We start from the raw sequence: 18,483 nt of genomic DNA, 5'->3' as shown, positions 1-18,483 counted from the left end.
TTTTTCGGGCTTTTCTGTCCCCGAAGAGGGTTCAAGGCTGTCTGGAGACAGTTCAGGAGTTCTTGGACAAAAAGGTAAGTTCTGCCAATCAGTGGATGAGGCTCCTGGGCAAATTGACGTCAGTGGAGAAATTTGTGACGTTGGGAAGACTGCACATGAGACCTCTGCAGTTTTTCCTGAGAGCCTCTTGGTGCAGGAAGACACAACCAGACGCGATTACCTTTCCTGTCACAGATCAAATAAAAGAGGACCTAAGGTGGTGGCTCTCTCGAGCAAGGTTGGAAGAAGGGTTAGATTACGACCCATCCTCCCGAACCTACAGTTCTTTTCCGACGCATCGGACACAGGTTGGGGAGCCTTACTGGGAAATCAACGGACTTCAGGAGCTTGGTCGGAGAAGGAGAAGAAGTTCCACATAAATGTAAAGGAACTGTTAGCAATTTTCTTGGGGCTCAGACAGTTTTCGGAGCTTAGTAGAAGGTCGAGTAGTGGCAGTGCATTCCGACAACTCCACGGCTCTCTCATACGTGCGGAAACAGGGGGGGACTCAGTCTTTCTCTCTGTACGAAGTAGCCAAGGATCTCCTCCTGTGGGCAAACGAAGCGAAGGTTCAGCTAGTCCCGAGATTTGTTCCGGGAAAGATGAACGTCCTGGCGGACGAGTTAAGTCGTCAACAGCAAGTGTTACCTCTGGAGTGGACTTTGGACAACAAGATTTGTCAGAAACTTTGGCGCCTTTGGGGACGACCGTCAATAGACCTGTTCGCGACATCAAGGAACAACCGTCTTCCTCTCTTTGTTCTCCAGTCCCAGATCCTCTAGCTTGGTCGGTGGACGCAATGCTGTTGGATTGGTCGGGTCTGGAAGCTTATGCATTCCCCTCCGTTCGGTCTAATAAGAGAGGTGCTGAACAAGTTCATTTCGCACAGCAATGTAACACTAACGTTAATCGCTCCCTTTTGGCCCAGAAAGATGGTTCCCGGACCTTCTCCAGTTGTTAGTAGACTTCCCCAGACTTCTTCCTCCAGAGAAGTGGCTTCTCAAACAACCTCACTTCAAGAGGTTCCACCAAAACTTGTCCGCTCTAGCTCTGACAGGGTTCAGACTGTCCGGAATCTTGTCAGAGCAAAAGGATTTTCAAGAAGAGCTGCAGAAGCTATCGCTCGTTGTAGGAGAGAGTCTTCTAACAAACTCTATCAAGGGAAGTGGAGAATCTTCAGAGAGTGGTGTAGAAGTGCTAAAGTCTCTACTTCTGCGACCTCTTTAACAGAAATAGCAGATTTCTTCTATTTCTTAGGAAACTCTAAGAAACTGGCTCCTTCGACGATCAGAGGATATAGAGCCATGCTCTCTTCGGTTTTTCGACATCGAGGTTTGGATATTTCCTCCAATTCAGATCTGTCGGACCTCATTAGGTTCTTTCGAAACCACTAAGCTCCCGCAAGATACAGTGGCTTGGAACTTAGATGTGGTGCTTAAGTTCCTCATGGGGCCACCGTTTGAGCCTTTGAAGTCGGCTTCACTCAGGAACTTGACTAAGAAGGCACTTTTTCTTATTGCACTAGCTTCTGCTAAGCGTGTCAGCGAATTGCACGCTATAGACAAAAGAGTCGGTTTCTCTCAAGGCAATGCTGTATTTTCGGTATCTTTGACCTTTCTAGCCAAAAATGAGAATCCTTCTAATCCTTGGCCGAGGAGTTTTGTGGTAAGGAACTTATCTGATTTGGTTGGACATGAGGAGGAAGAAAGGCTCTTATGTCCAGTCAGGGCTATTAAGCAGTATCTGTTTGCCATAAGGGTATTAGAGGACAATCTTCTAAGCTCTGGACCTCGGTTCAAAATCCCTCTCGTCCTCTTTCTAAGAATGCTATATCGTCTTTATTAGAGAGCTTATCAGGGAAGCTCACTCGCAGTCCGAGAACGACAATCTTTCCGTTCTGAGAGTTTAAAGCTCACGAGGTTAGAGCAGTGGCAACTTCTTTAGCATTCAGAAAGAATTTATCTTTAGCTTCGATTCTTCAGAACACGTTCTGGAGATCGAATTCGGTTTTTGCGAGTCATTATCTCAAAGAGATGGAAACGGTTTCGAGAATTGTAAAACGTTAGGTCCGGTGGCGGTTTCTGGCATGGTGTTGGGAGAAACAGCACAGGGGTCGTCACCTCTATGCTAACTTTTCACCTTGAATAGGTTGTCGAGTTCAAGGGAAGCTGTACTGAGTACCTGGGATACTCACCAGTCTGTTAGGTCAGATTTTACAATGGTTGGGTATATATGTTTTTAACTCTGTTGTTGGTGACAAATGTTTTGTATGATTGAATTTTGGTCTTAGCCAGGGCAAGGCAATCTTTGTTGTTACTATCCTCCGTCAGTCAGCCTTGACCCTCGCTTGAAGCCTACTGGAAGGATTCCACTTCCTGTAGAGGCTAAACTTTGGTCAAATTCCAATTCCTCTACAATAGTAAGAAGAGCACCGACCAGAGGCAGTAACAGTCTGCTGTAGCTCTCTTACAAGGTAAGGTACAACAGACACCTTGAGTGTTTACTGGTATTGCAATAAATGTAACCATTTGAAAATACTAGTGGTCCACTGAATCCCACCTTCCCATAAATGTGTAATCAGCTCTATAATTGTTCGGTAAGACACTACAATAAAAATGAAATTTTCATTATTAAAATGAAGTTTTATTGTATACTTACCGAACAATTATGATTTATACCCACCCTCCTCCCCTTAGGTGGACGGACGGGCAGAAAGAATTGGATTCACCTGGGCAGTTGTACCTGGTTCTCCCGCGAGTGGAGGGAGATGACGTCATCACCACCAGTGTTGGCGACGCCGACGCGCTAAATTTGAATTTAGTATCCTGCCGCTCGTGGAAATCACGGCTCTATAATTGTTCGGTAAGTATACAATAAAACTTCATTTTAATAATGAAAATTTCATTCTGTCACACTTTCCTCTTCACACTACAGAATTCACGCAGGACAATTGACCTATACCAACACAGAACAAAAAAAAGAAACACAAAACACATATACTTACCAGCTCCAGATACTCCAGGGCTATGATGTGCTGTCCGCCGGTCAAGGTCGCTGAGACACCAACAACAACCACCAAGAACCACAACACAACATCCAAGGACTACAACCCAACAACTCAACAACAACCAAGGAACACAACCACAACTCAACAACACAGCAAATAACCAAGGAACACAACCACAACCTCACATATAACAACAAAAACTCAACAACACAACAAAAGACCACTGCACAAAAAACACAAAAAATCACAACAGCACAGGCACAACAACTCTAAGCAAACAACACTAAGTTAACATCAACTAAACAGCAACCAAAAACACACAACTCAGCTGAATATCAATGCCTTCAACCAACTGCTCCCAACACTACTGACTGTCACAGGCTCTAACCCAAGACTGACCAAAGACTACCTCAAAACACAGAACTCCCAACAACTAACAGCGCCAGCAGACAACCCAGAACGCACCAACAACCAATTCAGTCGTTAACCATCCATACAGTAATTACACCCTCTCTCTCTCTCTCTCTCTCTCTCTCTCTCTCTCTCTCTCTCTCTCTCTCTCTCTCTCTCACACACACAAACGTTGTCAAATGGAACTCCATAACTCCTCCATGTTATTAGGCACTGGTTCTACATATTGCTAAACATGTAAGACTTATGGTTTGTTAAAAGTGCAAATAACATTTTGTTTTGTAGGGACAAGATAATATGTATGTTAACTATAAGTGTAATTAGTGTAATTCGTAATTTTTTTTTTTGTCTAAATTACACAGAGGCTTGGAACCAGGAAAGAACATAGAGGAAGATGTCAGTGGAACTGATCCTGAGGCAAACCCTCAACATTTTATGGCCATTTTAGTTGAGTGCCTGGCTCTTCTTGGAAAGTTACCAGAGGCTGTAGAGGTAGGTTGCTGGAGATAATTTTGCCCACAGCACTGTACAGTATGTGAGAAGTAAAACAATGCAGCCAGGGTCCTGAAGGGTCATAGCACAAATCCTATCTTTGGTACCATGTACTGTGTGCAAGGTGCCGCAGTGGGTGCTACCTTACCTTAGAGGCTTTAAGAATCTACACTGGCACATTGTAGGCATTGCCAATGTTCTTTGTGGGATCACTTTAGTCTCCCAACTTCATTGATGTCTGCCTTTATTCATCTGTACCCTATTGTCTCTTCCCTCTTAGCCCTCCTGCTTCTCTAGATTTACCTTTCTCCAGTTTTTACGTAAAGTCTTCAACGAAAATTAGTCTAGAAGGGATTTATTGGTATAATTAATCATAAAATAGATGAGCTTACAATGTAGATTCATTGGCCTTTATGAATTACTTTGTAATACTAATACATACAGGGTATAAAGGAGTCAATTTGTGTTGTATGTAGTATAAAATTTATTTTACAGACTATCAAACGTCGAATGCAGAAAGAGCTTAGTGTTATCATTCAGCGCACAACGCAGCAGATTATTGACTATCATCCAGCGGCACCTCCAGATGATCCTCCTAGCACAGGATTAGGGTATCTCAAGGCAGACTCAAGAGAAGCCAAGTTGTTGCAGGAGCTTTTGCAGGTGAGAGAATAAATTCATCGTGCTACAGAGACTGCTGTGTAAGAAATGGTTTATTTTCATATTACATATGTATTTTCATATTACATATGCTCTATCAGAGTTACTTACTTGTTTTAATTAATGCTTAGAGACAGGGAAAGTAGTATGTTTTGCCTTCTGCTTTTAATGGGTTGTGTTATTGATTGCTATTGCCAGCAACTACACATGCTGCTAGTTTTCTCTCTTAAAAAACCATAAACTTTGTATCTTTACCTTCAGGTGTTGTTCGAACAGTTCCGTCTGGTTGTTGCAGCTCATCAGTCTGTTTTAGGAAGCATGCGAGTCTCTGCAGACAAACATGGGATGGAATTGCACCTGTATACCATGCCCGACGTTTGGTCCAAAGTTCAGGCAGCAGTATGTGTTGCTTTGTTTTGTTTTGAGAATGATTTCCAGACATTTGACGGTAAATTATGTATGTTTTCATATTGAAAAAGGGAGAAATCTTATTTGGATATCTTAACGACTGTATGATGATATTGCACATATCATCATCCTCCAGTTTGGGACACAAAAGCAAAAACTATTCTTGATTTAGAGGAGGCTTTTCTTATTCACATTTGTTGTACATTACTAATACTTAGATTATTTTTTCAGTTCCAGGTAATGTTAAGTGAATACTTAGATCTGAGTCAGCTTGGCACAAGTCAGCAGCAGGCACCTGCTGCATTCAATGAAGCAGCCACTGACCTCTCGTCCTTCTTCTCCAAGAAACGCACAACAAGGTGAGGGAAAATTCAGATTGTGGGTGTTATTAGTTTTAAATTGCTATGCCATAGGCCCCATTAGGATATACCGTACATATCTATTATGTACTATATTATAATTTAGTTTAATAATACCATGCTGTTAGCCATGTCTTATCAAAGTCTTGTACTATTCTGAAGCTGGAACTCTTAGGGCGGATGCTGTACTGTATCAAATGAATAAAAGTATTAAATCATATTCCAGGTTTGAAGATGGTGTTATGTTCTTGTAAGACACTGGGCCATTTTATTAAGATGTCTTTTTACTGAAAATTTAATAAGTTTTGTTGTACAAACATGACATCATTTTGTTTTTTTCCAGATCTAAAAACTATTCCCTCTTCAAGTTTGAGGCTTCATACCATGCCATGACCATGAACTCATATCTCATGGAGCAGGCGGCAGAGCAAGGCATTGATGACTTTGGCACTCCAGGAGTGTCGGTTACAGGTAAATTTTACATATTCGCTTCCTTTGCCAGTCAGCCTCACCCTTCTTTGCTGTTTTCCCTTTTTCATTTTTTTTTTTCTTTGGGCCTATACAAGAAAAGGGTGTTATGCAGCATGTCACATGGCCATTTTACATTAAAAGTAAACACATCTGGTCTAGTAGTAATGGTGAAAATTTTCTTTATATTATTATTATTATTATTATTGGTACAATAGGTAGTTTGTATTTCAACAGATTGACCTTTATTACCTTTATTTTGTTTTTTGTCAAATGGTAAGTTCTCACTTGTAGCTTCAGCCTGTTTGACTAAATTAAATTTCAGTTAAATATGCTTTTGCCCTTTGTTTCTCCTCAAAGCAAACTTTATAAATCAGTATTCTGTGAAATATTTTCTAGTAAGACAAACGATAACATAGCTGTTTACTTGTTTTTTCAGATGGCAATACAAGCAGTGCAGCTGGTGGTGGCAGTAAATCCAGTGGTTTGACAGAAAAGGCACTTGTATGTCCTTCCTCTCCTCACAATATAACAGCTGTTTTCAACCCCCTTCAGTCTTTCATTCGTGAGATTGAAGAAGCTCTAGGCTGTTCCCCAGGGTGAGTTGGTACTATTTGCTCTGCACATGTGCTACCTCTTAAACTGTAAAGTGTGATCCATACTAATGCAAAGAAAATAATTAAAAAGAATGTTCCGATTGAAAAACCAGTTAAAGTTGTTCATGTATATCCATGTTTAATTGAAAGTAACTTTTCATTCGCTAACCTTGTACTACAATTTTTTTCATGCTTTTAACTCGATAATTCTTGAAAAGCATTATTTATTGATCCTGCATATTTGATCAGTGGCTATATCCAGTACATTTGTTTTTCTTCTCTTCTCCCACAGAACCCATTGCACATTGTATGTTTTTATCAATGACTACATCAAGGATGCTTTCTTGGCACAGTTGCATGTTGAGACAGCTGCCAGATTAGAGCAAGCTACCAAAGCACTCGATCAGTGGAGGACATGCAAAGATCCTCAGGTGCTCAAGTCACTGAAAGTCACAAGGCCTTTGCTCCAGGTAGGTACAGCTCAATGAGATGAGAAAGATTGGGTTATATTTAATGTCTGATTTTATACGTGCATCCTTTACATGGGTATCACTTGTTAAGAACACGATTACTTATTGGCTACTGCTCGTGACCTAGTTCCTGTTTATAGGCAATGCAGTACAGCACTAACAGCAAAACTTATTTTGTGTGAATGCCCAAATTTCAGTCCGCAGCAAAAGACAAGAAGTGGGAACAGATACTTCAAAGACAATCTGTCAGATTCTTAACATTTTCAAACTATCTTCTCATAAAATGTTTGTGAAGTTGTTAGATAAATTATGACTGTGTTCCTGTCATAAGAATATCATTTATTGTAGCCCCACATACACTTAACATTTTTAGCTAATTGGTCTTGTTGAAATTTCTTTTATTTTTATTTTCTAAATAGATAACTAATTTTTTCACCCTAAGCTGCAAAGTTGTGTATTCTTTTATTTTCATTCATTCATTCCTTTTAGTCTCTTAATTAGCTACCTGTCCAATTTCTCTTACCTCTTGTGGTGAATTGAACTTTTGGTAAGCCATGTGAGGGTCTAGAAAAGTTCTTACGTTGTATGTATAGTTAAACTAATGTGCTAAGTGAATGATTGAGAGTGACTATTTTCCTTTTTCTTACAGAGCAGCATAAGTGTTTGGCAGAGCATTGAAGAGCTTCGATGGCTATTGAGTGCTCTTCCCCTGTATGCTGACCATTTTGTATCTATGATGTGTAACACGCTCATGAATTACCGAGAAACCTGCCAGGCAGCGTATCGAGGCATCACCCAGCCAGATTCTGAGGATAAGCGTATTATATCTGCTACCTGGGCCAAGGATGAAGACATAAGTCGATTTTTGAGGTAGGGTTGTGCTCATTATTCTTAATTTACGTTTTCATACAATCAACTTACCTGTCAGATATATACATAGCTAAGACTCCGTCGTCCCCGACAGAAATTCAAATTTCGCGCCACTCGCTACAGGTAGGTCAGGTGATCTACCGGCCTGCCCTGGGCGGCAGGACTAGGAACCATCCCCGTTTTCTATCATATTTTCTCTGTCGCCGGTGGTATCAACATTGTTGCTATTACCTCCTGACTTAGATTCTTATTTCATCCTTTGATCATCGTATATCGGCTTTTTGGTGACGTATCTGGATCGTGTTTTTGGCATTCGCTACTGTGGACTGTTTTTTGGACTTGCTTTTTGGAATTTTCTCAGTATGTCTGATTCAAATGTGAGTGTGAGAATGTGTGTGAATGTAGGCTGCAGGGTGAGGATACCGAAAGCTTCGGTTGATCCTCTCACTGTATGTCGTAAATGTAGGGGGTTTCAGTGTTCTGCTACTAATACTTGTCATGAATGCGAGGGATTAAATGCAGAAGAATGGAAGACTTTAACTTCTTATTTGAAGAAGTTAGAGAGGGATAGGGTTAGACGTCTGAAAGGTGTGAGTTCAAGGCCTATTGAGCCTTTTATTGATACGTCTTCTAATCCTAATGATTTAGATTCTCCCTATGTGTCTAATTCACAAGGTTTACTTTCGGAATCGGCCTCGGAAATCGCCGATCTGAAAGCTACGATTCGAGACATGAAGTCCAAAATGGTGGACTTACAAGGGTAAGGCTAGTGAAAGTGAGCATTACAGTGAAGTGAGTTCTCCCAGTGTTGTGGAGGGGGCGTTTGATCGTCCCTGCGACGCTCCCAGGCCTAGACCTCTTCCAAGCTCCCATGCCCAGAGGAGAAGGAAAGTCGAAAGCCTTAAGGAGGTCGTGGGGAATCCCCAACGGTCAGACGTCCCTTCAGCAAGCTCTGTTTCGTGCAGGCTGCTCAAGGGCGCTTTAGAAAAAGCGTCCTTCGTGAGTGTTTCTATCCTCTCCCTCTCCCTCACCTAAACGAGGGTGGAAGGAGTCGGATTTTCGAGGCCTCTGAAACGGCATTTGAAGGAACCCGAATTTGATTCGAGCCCAGAGCGTTTCTCAGATGACGCTCCCTCGTCTATTAAGAAGGCGAAGGTGGCGTCAGCGTCAAACGACGAGGACGCAGAAGAACCCTTTCCTACTTCTCCCCCGATTGATGACGAAAGGCGTCATGCAGTTGACGTGGGAGAAGCTTCTAGGAAGATTATCATGGCAGTACAAGAACAACTGGCCTCTTTGGTGGGAGTGTTATTAGCGCTCGTAGGAAGGACGTTGCGCTTCCAATCAAGAAGTCTCGTCCTCTCTCCCCTGCTAAGCGAGAGGCGTCATGCAAACGTGAAGCTTCTAAATATATCGCAGAAGCTTCGGGTTCGAGAGCGAGATCGCGAGCTTACGGAAGACACGTAACGCCAGAGAGACGTGAGATGTCTTTTAGGCATGAAGCGTCTTTGATAGCTGATTGTAGACGCGAGGCTCCAACCAATATTTTGGCGCCAGTTAGGACGCCTTTTGAGAGCGGAGCGTCTTCCAGGCGCGAGGCGTCATCCGGACGTCAGCAACCACGTAAGCGGGAGGCGTCAGCCAGGACGCTTGGCGGTCGGGAAGCGTCATCCAAGCGGGAAGCGTCATCCATTTATGGAGAGAAGCCTGAGCTTTTGGCGCCTTCCAGGGCTATTAAAGCGGGGAAGAGGAAGGAATATCATTCCCTTAGCCCCTCTCCTATTAGGAGCTTGTCTCCTTCAGAAGAAGGACGTACGGAGTTAGCAGCGGAGACTCAGTTAGATCCCGAGTTAGAAGTAGACTCGGAGGAAGATTATCAAGGAAAGAAAGGACTGTCGAACTATAAAGTTTTGACTGCCTTGCCTTCTTGAGGAGTATGGAGATGACTTTGACTCCTGCCGCTCCTCTTCTCCGCGCTCTTTTTCTTTTTCGAGTGCTAAGACGAAGAAATCTTCGTCTTTTCTCAGAATGAAGCCCGCCATTTCGATGGAGAGGGCTCTTCAGTCCTTAGACTCTTGGATGAAGTCTAAGAAGGACTTAGTCAGAACGGTCTTCTGCATGCCTCCAGCGAGACTAGCTGGTAAAAGAGGCATTTGGTATCAGACGGGAGAGAATATGGGTATTGCTCTTCCGTCTACGTCAGAAGCAGACTTCTCGACCTTAGTGGACGCTTCACGTAGGCAAGGTCTGAACTCGGCACGTATTACTTGGGGCATTTCTGAACTGGACCATCTCCTCAAGGGACTCTTTCATGTATTGGAAGTTTTCAACTTCTTAGATTGGTCCCTTGGGTGATGTCCAAGAAAGCCCATGATTCTGAAGGACTCGAACCAGAAGTCCTTTTGTGCATTTTGTCTTGTATAGACAAAGCTGTTCAAGATGGCTCGTTTGAGATCTCCTCTTTGTTTGGAGCAGGTCTTCTAAAAAAGAGGACGGTATATAGTGCCTTTTTAACCAAGGCAGTCTCCCACGCTCAGAGGGCAGCGCTACTGTATTCGCCTTTGTCTGACTTTTTGTTCCCTTCTCAGTTGGTGAAGGACATTTCTCGTTCATTAACTGAGAAGGCGACTCAGGACCTTCTGACGCAGTCAACAAGGAAGAAGAAGCCTGCTTCTACACCTGACAAGAAAGGACCGAGTACATCGGTTCAGCCCTTTCGAGGTGGCCCTACCTCCAGACCTCCCGCAAGAAGGAAGGCTCCTGAGAAGAGAGGTAGGTCTGCCTTTCGTCCCTTTAAAAAGGGAAAGTGATGCTCTCTCTCCAAGCACCAGTAGGTGCCAGGCTCCTGGGATTTGTGGAGGCCTGGACACTTATAAACGCAGACGCGTCATCCTTGTCTGTAATAAGGAAGGGATATCGTATCCCTTTCCTGAACACTCCTCCCCTAACGTCAACACCACGGGAACTAACAGCCAAGTACAAGGATCCTGTGCTGAGGGATACTCTTCGATCGATGGTGGAACAAATGTGGGACAAGAGAGCGATAGAACTAGTATGGATCAAAACTCCCCGGGGTTTTACAATCGCCTTTTTCTGGTTGCGAAGGCCTCCGGAGGCTGGAGACCAGTACTAGACGTCAGCTCTCTGAACAAATTTGTTCAGAAGGAGAAGTTCTCGATGGAGACTTCTGCCTCAGTCCTTGCGTCATTGCGACAAGGAGATTGGATGGTGTCTCTAGATCTCCAGGACGCCTATTTTCACGTCCCGATCCACCCTTCATCGAAGAAGTACCTCCGTTTCATGACGGGGGGGAAGGATCTTTCAGTTCAGAGCCTTGTGTTTCGGCCTGTCCACAGCTCCTCAGGTCTTCACAAGCCTGATGAAAAATGTGGCGAGGTTTCTTCACCTCAAAGGAGTAAATATCTCTCTGTATCTGGACGACTGGCTCATCAGGCCAGCCAGATCAGAGAGACAGTGCTTGGAGGACCTGACGTTAACTTTAGATCTGATCAAAGCGTTGGATTGCTCGTGAACCTCGAGAAGTCGCAGCTGACCCCCAGACAGAACTTAGTCTATCTGGGGATTCAGATGGATTCTCGGGGTTTTCGAGTATTTCCTTCGCAAGAGAGAATCGCAAAAGGTTTGCAGATAGTCTCTCTCTTCTTAAGGAAGGAACAAACGTCGGCGAGGGAATGGTTGAGCCTTCTAGGGACCCTTTCCTCGCTCGAACAGTTCTTCCCGCTAGGAAGACTTCATTTACGTCCGCTTCAATTCTTCCTCAAGAAGTCTTGGAGTTGGAAAACTGGACAACTTTCGGACGCCTTTCCCATTCCGGTGGAGATAAGACCGCACCTGGAATGGTGGTTGCCCCCTCTGAAAGAGAACAAAGGGATCTCTCTAAGAACCCAGAACCCAGACCTAGTGTTGTACTCCGACGCGTCGGAGAAAGGTTGGGGAGCAACATTAGGCTCGAATGAGGTGTCAGGCACCTGGGAACCAGCGCAGGTGTCTTGGCACATAAACTGCAAAGAGCTCTTCGCCGTGCATCTGGCTTTGAAGAGTCTAGAACCTCTGGTGTCAAACAAAGTAGTGCAAGTAAACGTGGACAACACCACCGCACTTGCCTACATTCGAAAACAAGGAGGGACTCACTCCTCGTTCCTTTACGAACTGACGAGAGACCTTTTGCTTTGGACGTCTCACAGGAACATCTCCCTTCTGACAAGGTTCGTTCAGGGAGTAAAGAATGTGAGGGCGGACAGACTCAGCAGGAGGAACCAGGTCCTTCATACAGAGTGGACCCTACACGAGGAGGTGTGTCAAGATCTCTGGTTGCTGTGGGGGACACCTCATGTGGATCTCTTCGCCACATTCATCTCCAAAAGGCTGGCAGTCTTTTGCTCGGTCGTGGAAGACCCAAGAGCTCTTATGGTAGACGCTTCCTGCTAGATTGGTCTCGCGTTAGACGTCTATGCTTTTCCTCCATTCAAAATCCTGGGACTAGTACTAAAAAAGTTTGTGGCGTCAAAGGAGACGAGGATGACATTGATAGCCCCCTTTTGGCCGGCCCAAGATTGGTTCACGGAGGTGGTAGAGTGGATCGTAGACTTTCCCAGATCCCTACCAAGAAGGATGGATCTTCTCAGACAGCCACACTTCAAGAGGTATCATCAAAACCTCCCCGCTCTCGCTCTGACTGCCTTTCGACTATCGAAAGACTCGTCAGAGCGAGAGGGTTTTCTCGCGAAGTTGCAAGCGCGATCGCGAGAGCACGCAGAACCTCCACTACGAAAGTATATCAGTTGAAGTGGGAGGTTTTTAGAAGGTGGTGTAGAACTAAGAAGTTGTCCTCCTCACTACCTCTATAGTGGAAATTGCTGATTTCCTTCTATTCCTGAGAGAGCAATCTCATCTAGCTGTATCCACAATAAAGGGATACAGAAGTATGCTCTCGGCAGTCTTCAGGAATAGAGGATTAGATCTAGCAGATAATAAAGATCTCCACGATCTCATAAGGTCCTTTGAGACTTCAAAGTCGAAGGAACCGGTCCCTCCGAACTGGAACCTAGACGTGGTTCTCAAGTTTCTTTCATCTGAAAGATTCGAACCTCCTCATCTGGCTTCGTTTCGAGACATCACCAGAAAATGCCTATTCCTATTATCTTTAGCTACGGCAAAGAGAGTTAGTGAATTACATGCTCTGCAGGATAAAGTAGGTTTCAAGGGAGACTCAGCTATTTGCTCGTTTAAGACCCTGTTTTTAGCTAAGAATGAGAATCCCTCGAATCCCTGGCCTAAGTCATTCGAAGTCAAAGGCATATCGAGTCTCGTAGGAAGAGAAGCAGAAAGATCTCTATGCCCTGTAAGAGCTCTAAAGTTCTACATTCAGAGAAAGCATCAGATGGGAGGCTCTAGACAAGGTCTTTGGTGCGCGGTAAAAGACCCCACAAGACTGATGTCCAAGAATGCTCTGGCATTCTTTGTGAGGAACGTCATTACAGACGCGCATAAGGTCTGTTCTGACGAACAGTTGCGACTGTTGAAAGTTAAAGCTCATGAAGTGAGAGCAGTAGCGACGTCTCTCTCGTTTCATAAGAATATGTCGCTTAAAAACATCATAGATACGACATTTTGGAGATGCAACTCAGTATTTGCATCTCATTACTTGAAAGACGTTCGTGTGACATATGAGAAGTGTTTTTCTCTGGGTCCTTTCGTATCGGCGGATACGATTCCTGGGTACGGGAGCCGACACCAATCCCCCTTAAAAGTATATACTTTTCTTCTTTTTGGATATGGTCTGGAGTCTCTTCGAACAATGGAGGACTTGGTTTAGCACGGGCGGCTGTCTATGTTGTTCAGTAAGAGAATCTTGTCATATCTAATTAGATGAGTATAATTTTTTTTTAGAAAATTATGTATGTGTGCGTAGTGGTTTTTGAGTTACGGTTGTTGTGAAGAGTTCGGGGATAACTCGGAACAATCCTTAGTTCTAACATATGGTTAGGATCAGGTGGTCGGGATTGGTTGTGTGCTCCTTCATAAGGTGTATTGTCATATAAGTGGATCAGCACCCATTGACAAAGTCCTTTCAGGCTCTGCCGAGTAAGCGGATAAGACCCCATCGGCAGACCCACAAGAACTCTTGGCCATAGATCATATATCTCGCTAAAGTTTCTTGAGGTGATGCAGACTACTGGGCAAACACCCACGAAGTCTACCACCTATCAGGTAGGAACCAAGGTTTTATTTATACCTACAACATATGTTGTTTACCTGTCTATTCCATATAGTAGCTGTCTCTTACCCTCCACCGAAGGGTGCCAATCAGCTATGTATATATCTGACAGGTAAGTTAATTGTATGAAAATGATATTGTTATGTTACAATAAAGTTTCATACATACTTACCTGGCAGATATATACAATTAAAGGCCCACCCAGCCTCCCCGCAGGAGACAGGTGGAAGAGAGAAAATATGATAGAAAACGGGGATGGTTCCTAGTCCTGCCGCCCAGGGCAGGCCGGTAGATCACCTGACCTACCTGTAGCGAGTGGCGCGAAATTTGAATTTCTGTCGGGGACGACGGAGTCTTAGCTATGTATATATCTGCCAGGTAAGTATGTATGAAACTTTATTGTAACATAACAATATCATATTATTTCCTGAGTTGCGGGGAGGTGGTTATTTCAACAGACTGACTGACTTTGTGCATTGTTATTGGTTCTAAATGTTTTGAGCAATGCTCTCATGACCCCTAGTTGACAGGATTTCTTTTATTTCATCCATTCTTTTTAGTCTTCACCGACTTCTGATTTGTGCGAAGAGTAATGGTCTTGTAGCAATTCAATCCTCTTCTCAGTTGTTATGATTAAGATTCACAAATGATGTTGAAATAAGCAAAATCATATGTTCTTGGCATACAAAACTGGAAGTTCATATCAATGTCCACTTGTTTCACAGTCCTGTTTTGCATGTTTGGTTTTCCCCATCTTGAAATGGCTATATTTTCTTCACAACAGAGATCTTCCCAACTGGAGAGCGCTACAAGCTGGAGTTTCATCAGAGAACTCTGTAGAAGGAGATGAAAATCCTGAAGAAGTAAGTGCTTTTTGATGTTACTAAGACTCAAGATATCCTAATCATAACCGAATGATATCACAGGGATATGACAAGAAAAATTGGAAATGTATGTGAAGAATTGGCCTATAAACTGCCCTGTACTTTCTAAAGTGCATGTGGTTCCAGCAAAAGTGATTTCTCTTTGTGTTATTGAGCTATCAATACTTTAGTGTTCTCAAGCTAGTTATTCAGATATGTGAACTGAATTCTGGATGTTATTGTGAATATTAGTATGTAATATTATTAGTTGTCACATGAGTAAGTCTCTCAATATGATTGTAAGCGCTGAATGGCCTTTGCTGCCCCATTGCTTGGTGTTACACCTAAACTTTAAAAAACCAACCAACCAACCAATCTCAATATGATTATGCTGGTACAAGTAGAACTATTTTAGGATATGAGTGTCATTATAGTATTGATGTTACATGGTAAACTTTCCCCATGTATTTTGCTGATGCTTTTAGAAGTTGTATTCAAGTCTGACCATTTGCTTTCATCTTCTTGCAGGTCGGTGAAAGGAATCGTAAGGAAGCTGAGATTTTGACTGGAAATCTAGGGGATCAGTTGATACCACAGCATGAAATCCTGGCTGATCCTGCTCAGCTACGTACACTGGGTCATCTGCAAGAGAGTTTGGTATGTAGACTTTATTTCTTTGGGGTTCAACAGTTTGATCAATTTTGTAAGATTTCTTGAAATACAGTTCATGAATGTAGAAAAAGAAAGTTAAGGGAAGTCATGTTAGACATTTGGAATCTTCTGATATCTCCTAAATTCAGGTGTAATGGTTTTATTTTCTATTCCATCTTATTTATTTACTTATCACCTTTTCCTATAACTTGCCTCACTGGAGCAAATTTTGCTTTGGAGGCCTGTTGGGTTTATTGTTTATTGTTTGTTGACTGTTGACTGCTTCAGTCAAGTTTATTCATAAATAAACTACTATAAACAATGTTACATGCTGTATACTATGTCAGTACAACTAAGCCAAAATGCCACTTAAAAGTATCTATTGACCAATCTTTGATTACTTGTATGATTACGTATAATTAAACTACTCTGCTTTCCTTTCAGGAATGGTTTGGAACCTGCATCATAAAGTTTGCTACCTCATTACCTGTGAAGTCTACTTCAACTGGCATCATGGCATCAGGTGAAGTACCACCTGTATCTGATGCTTCGGTTCAGACACTCACATCGCTAGCGAAGGACTTTGAAGAACTTGCTCACACTTGCTTGCTGGTGCTCCATTTGGAGGTGAGTTGGGAAGCTTCATTTAAAAATGGTAGCTGGTATGTTTCGTTTAGTGTACAAAGTACTTATGTACAAGCATTTACTAGTTTGTACATGGTACAAATTTTCTTATTGTACTGAAATAAATAGCCTTGGAATTCATCAACCACTGCAATTTTCAGGTTCGCCTCCATTGTTTCTTTTATTTATTGCCAATTGCAAGAGGTGGCAGCTTTGCATCTGGATTGGATTCGCAAGAACCAGACACAGAAGTACTGAAACTGATAAAAGATCTCGCTACCATCGACGAGGCTCTCGCCAATACATTACATCCGAGGAAGTGTAAGGTAAGGGTCTAAGTTATTAGTAAAGAGCTCAATAAAACAAGACAGCTACACAGGAAAAATCTGAAGGGAACAGATGTGCTGATGGGAGCAAAAGGGAAATGGCAAAGATTCTTTAGTACGTAAGGTGTACTGCAAGGTGCTGGAAACTGGGACACTGTCTGCGGTTACCAAGAATTTTTTATTAATAGTTGTAATTCCATGGCAGTTTAAGCTCAAAATTTATTTAAGTATATCAATCTGGATGAACTTTTTTATAGGCATACTCATTCTCATTTTGAGTAATGGTAGGCTTGAATTGCAACACCAAGCTGGAATAAACATACACGTACTTTTTAGTTTCAAGTTGTACATGTAACATTTTGGTAATTCTATTATCTTCTGTTATCTTTATTGTAACTTGTTCTTAACCTTCAGTACCTTATCTCCCTGCATTCATAATGTTTCTCTTGGAAACCTCTTCTTTCCAGTATATTTTTGAAGGTCTAGGACCACTAATAGCCAACATCCTGATGACGTCCATCATCCATATTCGCCGTATCAATGAAAATGGGATAAAGAAAATGTGTCGGAACATCTTCAGCATTCAGCAACAGCTCACAAACATAACCATGACCCGAGAATTGGCGTTGGATCAGGCACGACAGTATTATGAAATGCTTTACCACACCCCAGAGGTTAGTGAACTTTTGTTCTTAAATGGATGTACTATGTATGTATTATAATTTATTATTGAAAAAGTAGACTATTGGGGCTATACAATACAAAGTATTCATTCTTAACAAGAAGTAAAAGTGCAGGAGATGAATTTTCTGGGGATTTTTGTGTTGCTCATAGGTAGCATAGCCAAGGATAGCCTTGTCATTATTCCTGTATCTCCACCCCTCTTGGATGTACTTGTTTGAGTGAGTGAATGGTAACTGTATTACCAAGTGTTTTTTCTGTAGTTAATCTTTAGAGTGAATAAAGAAATGTCTATAGCTTCTTCTTTAGTGTCTTTTGCATGTAAGGAAGCAATTGAGCTCTAGGCTGAGAAGTACACACATGATGTTCAGTTTTATTTTGTATGTGCATTTGAGATTTGTGTTTGTTTTAGAAGCTTTGAAGTACATATTTAGGTTTAGTTAGGTTTTGACTTTTCTCTTCAATCTTTGGGACAAAATACAGTATAATGTATCTCATTTATCATTGTAACATCAGTACATATTTAATTTGGCTAAAAATAATACTGTAGTTCCTTGAAACTTTGTTAAGCAGATTGTTGTTGAAGAAAGATACATTTATGGAAGTTGGAAATTCCTATTTTTCACAAGGAAGGTTTTGGTCAAAAGTGAAGTTTTAAAAGCATTCAGTGAATGCAGGATCACTATTTGATTAAAAGATTAAAGTTATTTTTTAACAAATTTTGATGATATTGATTATGTCAAACTGAAACAGAATTTACCATATAAAAACTATTTTCATGAATCAGCAAGGATGTTTTCAATAGTATTTAAATCCTAATTTTTTCTTTCTCCAGGAAATCCTTAATGCCATAATGAACCGAGGAAAGCAGTTCGCGGAACTGGAATACATTAATGCCCTTCAGCTCTTGCATCGCTCCTCTCCTGGAAGCTCTCAGGAGGCACTGCATGCTAGCCTGCAGCGACTGTCTGAGATTCTGGGTGACGTTGGTGTGACGGTCTAGGCCTTTGTACGCTGGTGTTCAGGGCTCACGTTAAACGGATATGTAAATGGCGCTCTTATGGTTGCTAAGAGTAGGAAGTTATGTACAGATAGAGAGATTCGTTATTCTTTATATTTAATCTGTAATATGTATATATTGTACAATATACAAGTATTTAAGGTAATTTACTATTAAAGTCAATAATTTTTTATTATTGCATCTTACTCATAAATTTGTTAGACCTAAACGACCCTTGACATTGTAAATTACAAGTTACATGACAATTCAGCTTTGTAGTTTGTTAGTCGTTGTGTGCACGTCTTGTAACCATTTGTTAA

The 18,483-nt window shown here is 42.1% G+C and overlaps 1 protein-coding gene across 2 annotated transcripts in view; it reads left to right on the top strand.

Annotated features, from left to right (window-relative positions):
- The window catches only part of LOC135214320 (exocyst complex component 4-like), a 38,433-nt gene extending 19,956 nt beyond the window's left edge, over positions 1–18,477 (top strand). For both annotated transcript variants that reach the window (XM_064248504.1, XM_064248505.1), the window contains exons 6-19: positions 3,820–3,949; positions 4,445–4,612; positions 4,871–5,008; positions 5,249–5,376; positions 5,720–5,847; positions 6,284–6,443; positions 6,733–6,910; positions 7,560–7,780; positions 14,803–14,881; positions 15,410–15,538; positions 15,977–16,159; positions 16,318–16,482; positions 16,950–17,156; positions 17,999–18,477. In XM_064248504.1, coding sequence (XP_064104574.1) covers positions 3,820–3,949; positions 4,445–4,612; positions 4,871–5,008; positions 5,249–5,376; positions 5,720–5,847; positions 6,284–6,443; positions 6,733–6,910; positions 7,560–7,780; positions 14,803–14,881; positions 15,410–15,538; positions 15,977–16,159; positions 16,318–16,482; positions 16,950–17,156; positions 17,999–18,166 — 2,182 coding nt within the window. In that variant the 3' untranslated portion in view covers positions 18,167–18,477. The remainder of the gene's footprint in view (positions 1–3,819; positions 3,950–4,444; positions 4,613–4,870; positions 5,009–5,248; positions 5,377–5,719; positions 5,848–6,283; positions 6,444–6,732; positions 6,911–7,559; positions 7,781–14,802; positions 14,882–15,409; positions 15,539–15,976; positions 16,160–16,317; positions 16,483–16,949; positions 17,157–17,998) is intronic.
- The last annotated feature ends 6 nt before the right edge of the window (positions 18,478–18,483 follow it).

The sequence above is a fragment of the Macrobrachium nipponense genome, chromosome 45 (genome assembly GCF_015104395.2).
Source record: "Macrobrachium nipponense isolate FS-2020 chromosome 45, ASM1510439v2, whole genome shotgun sequence".
Taxonomy (NCBI): Eukaryota; Metazoa; Arthropoda; class Malacostraca; order Decapoda; family Palaemonidae; genus Macrobrachium; species Macrobrachium nipponense.
The sequence above is the reverse complement of the archived record's forward strand: the minus strand, read 5'-3'. Positions and strand labels throughout refer to the sequence as shown.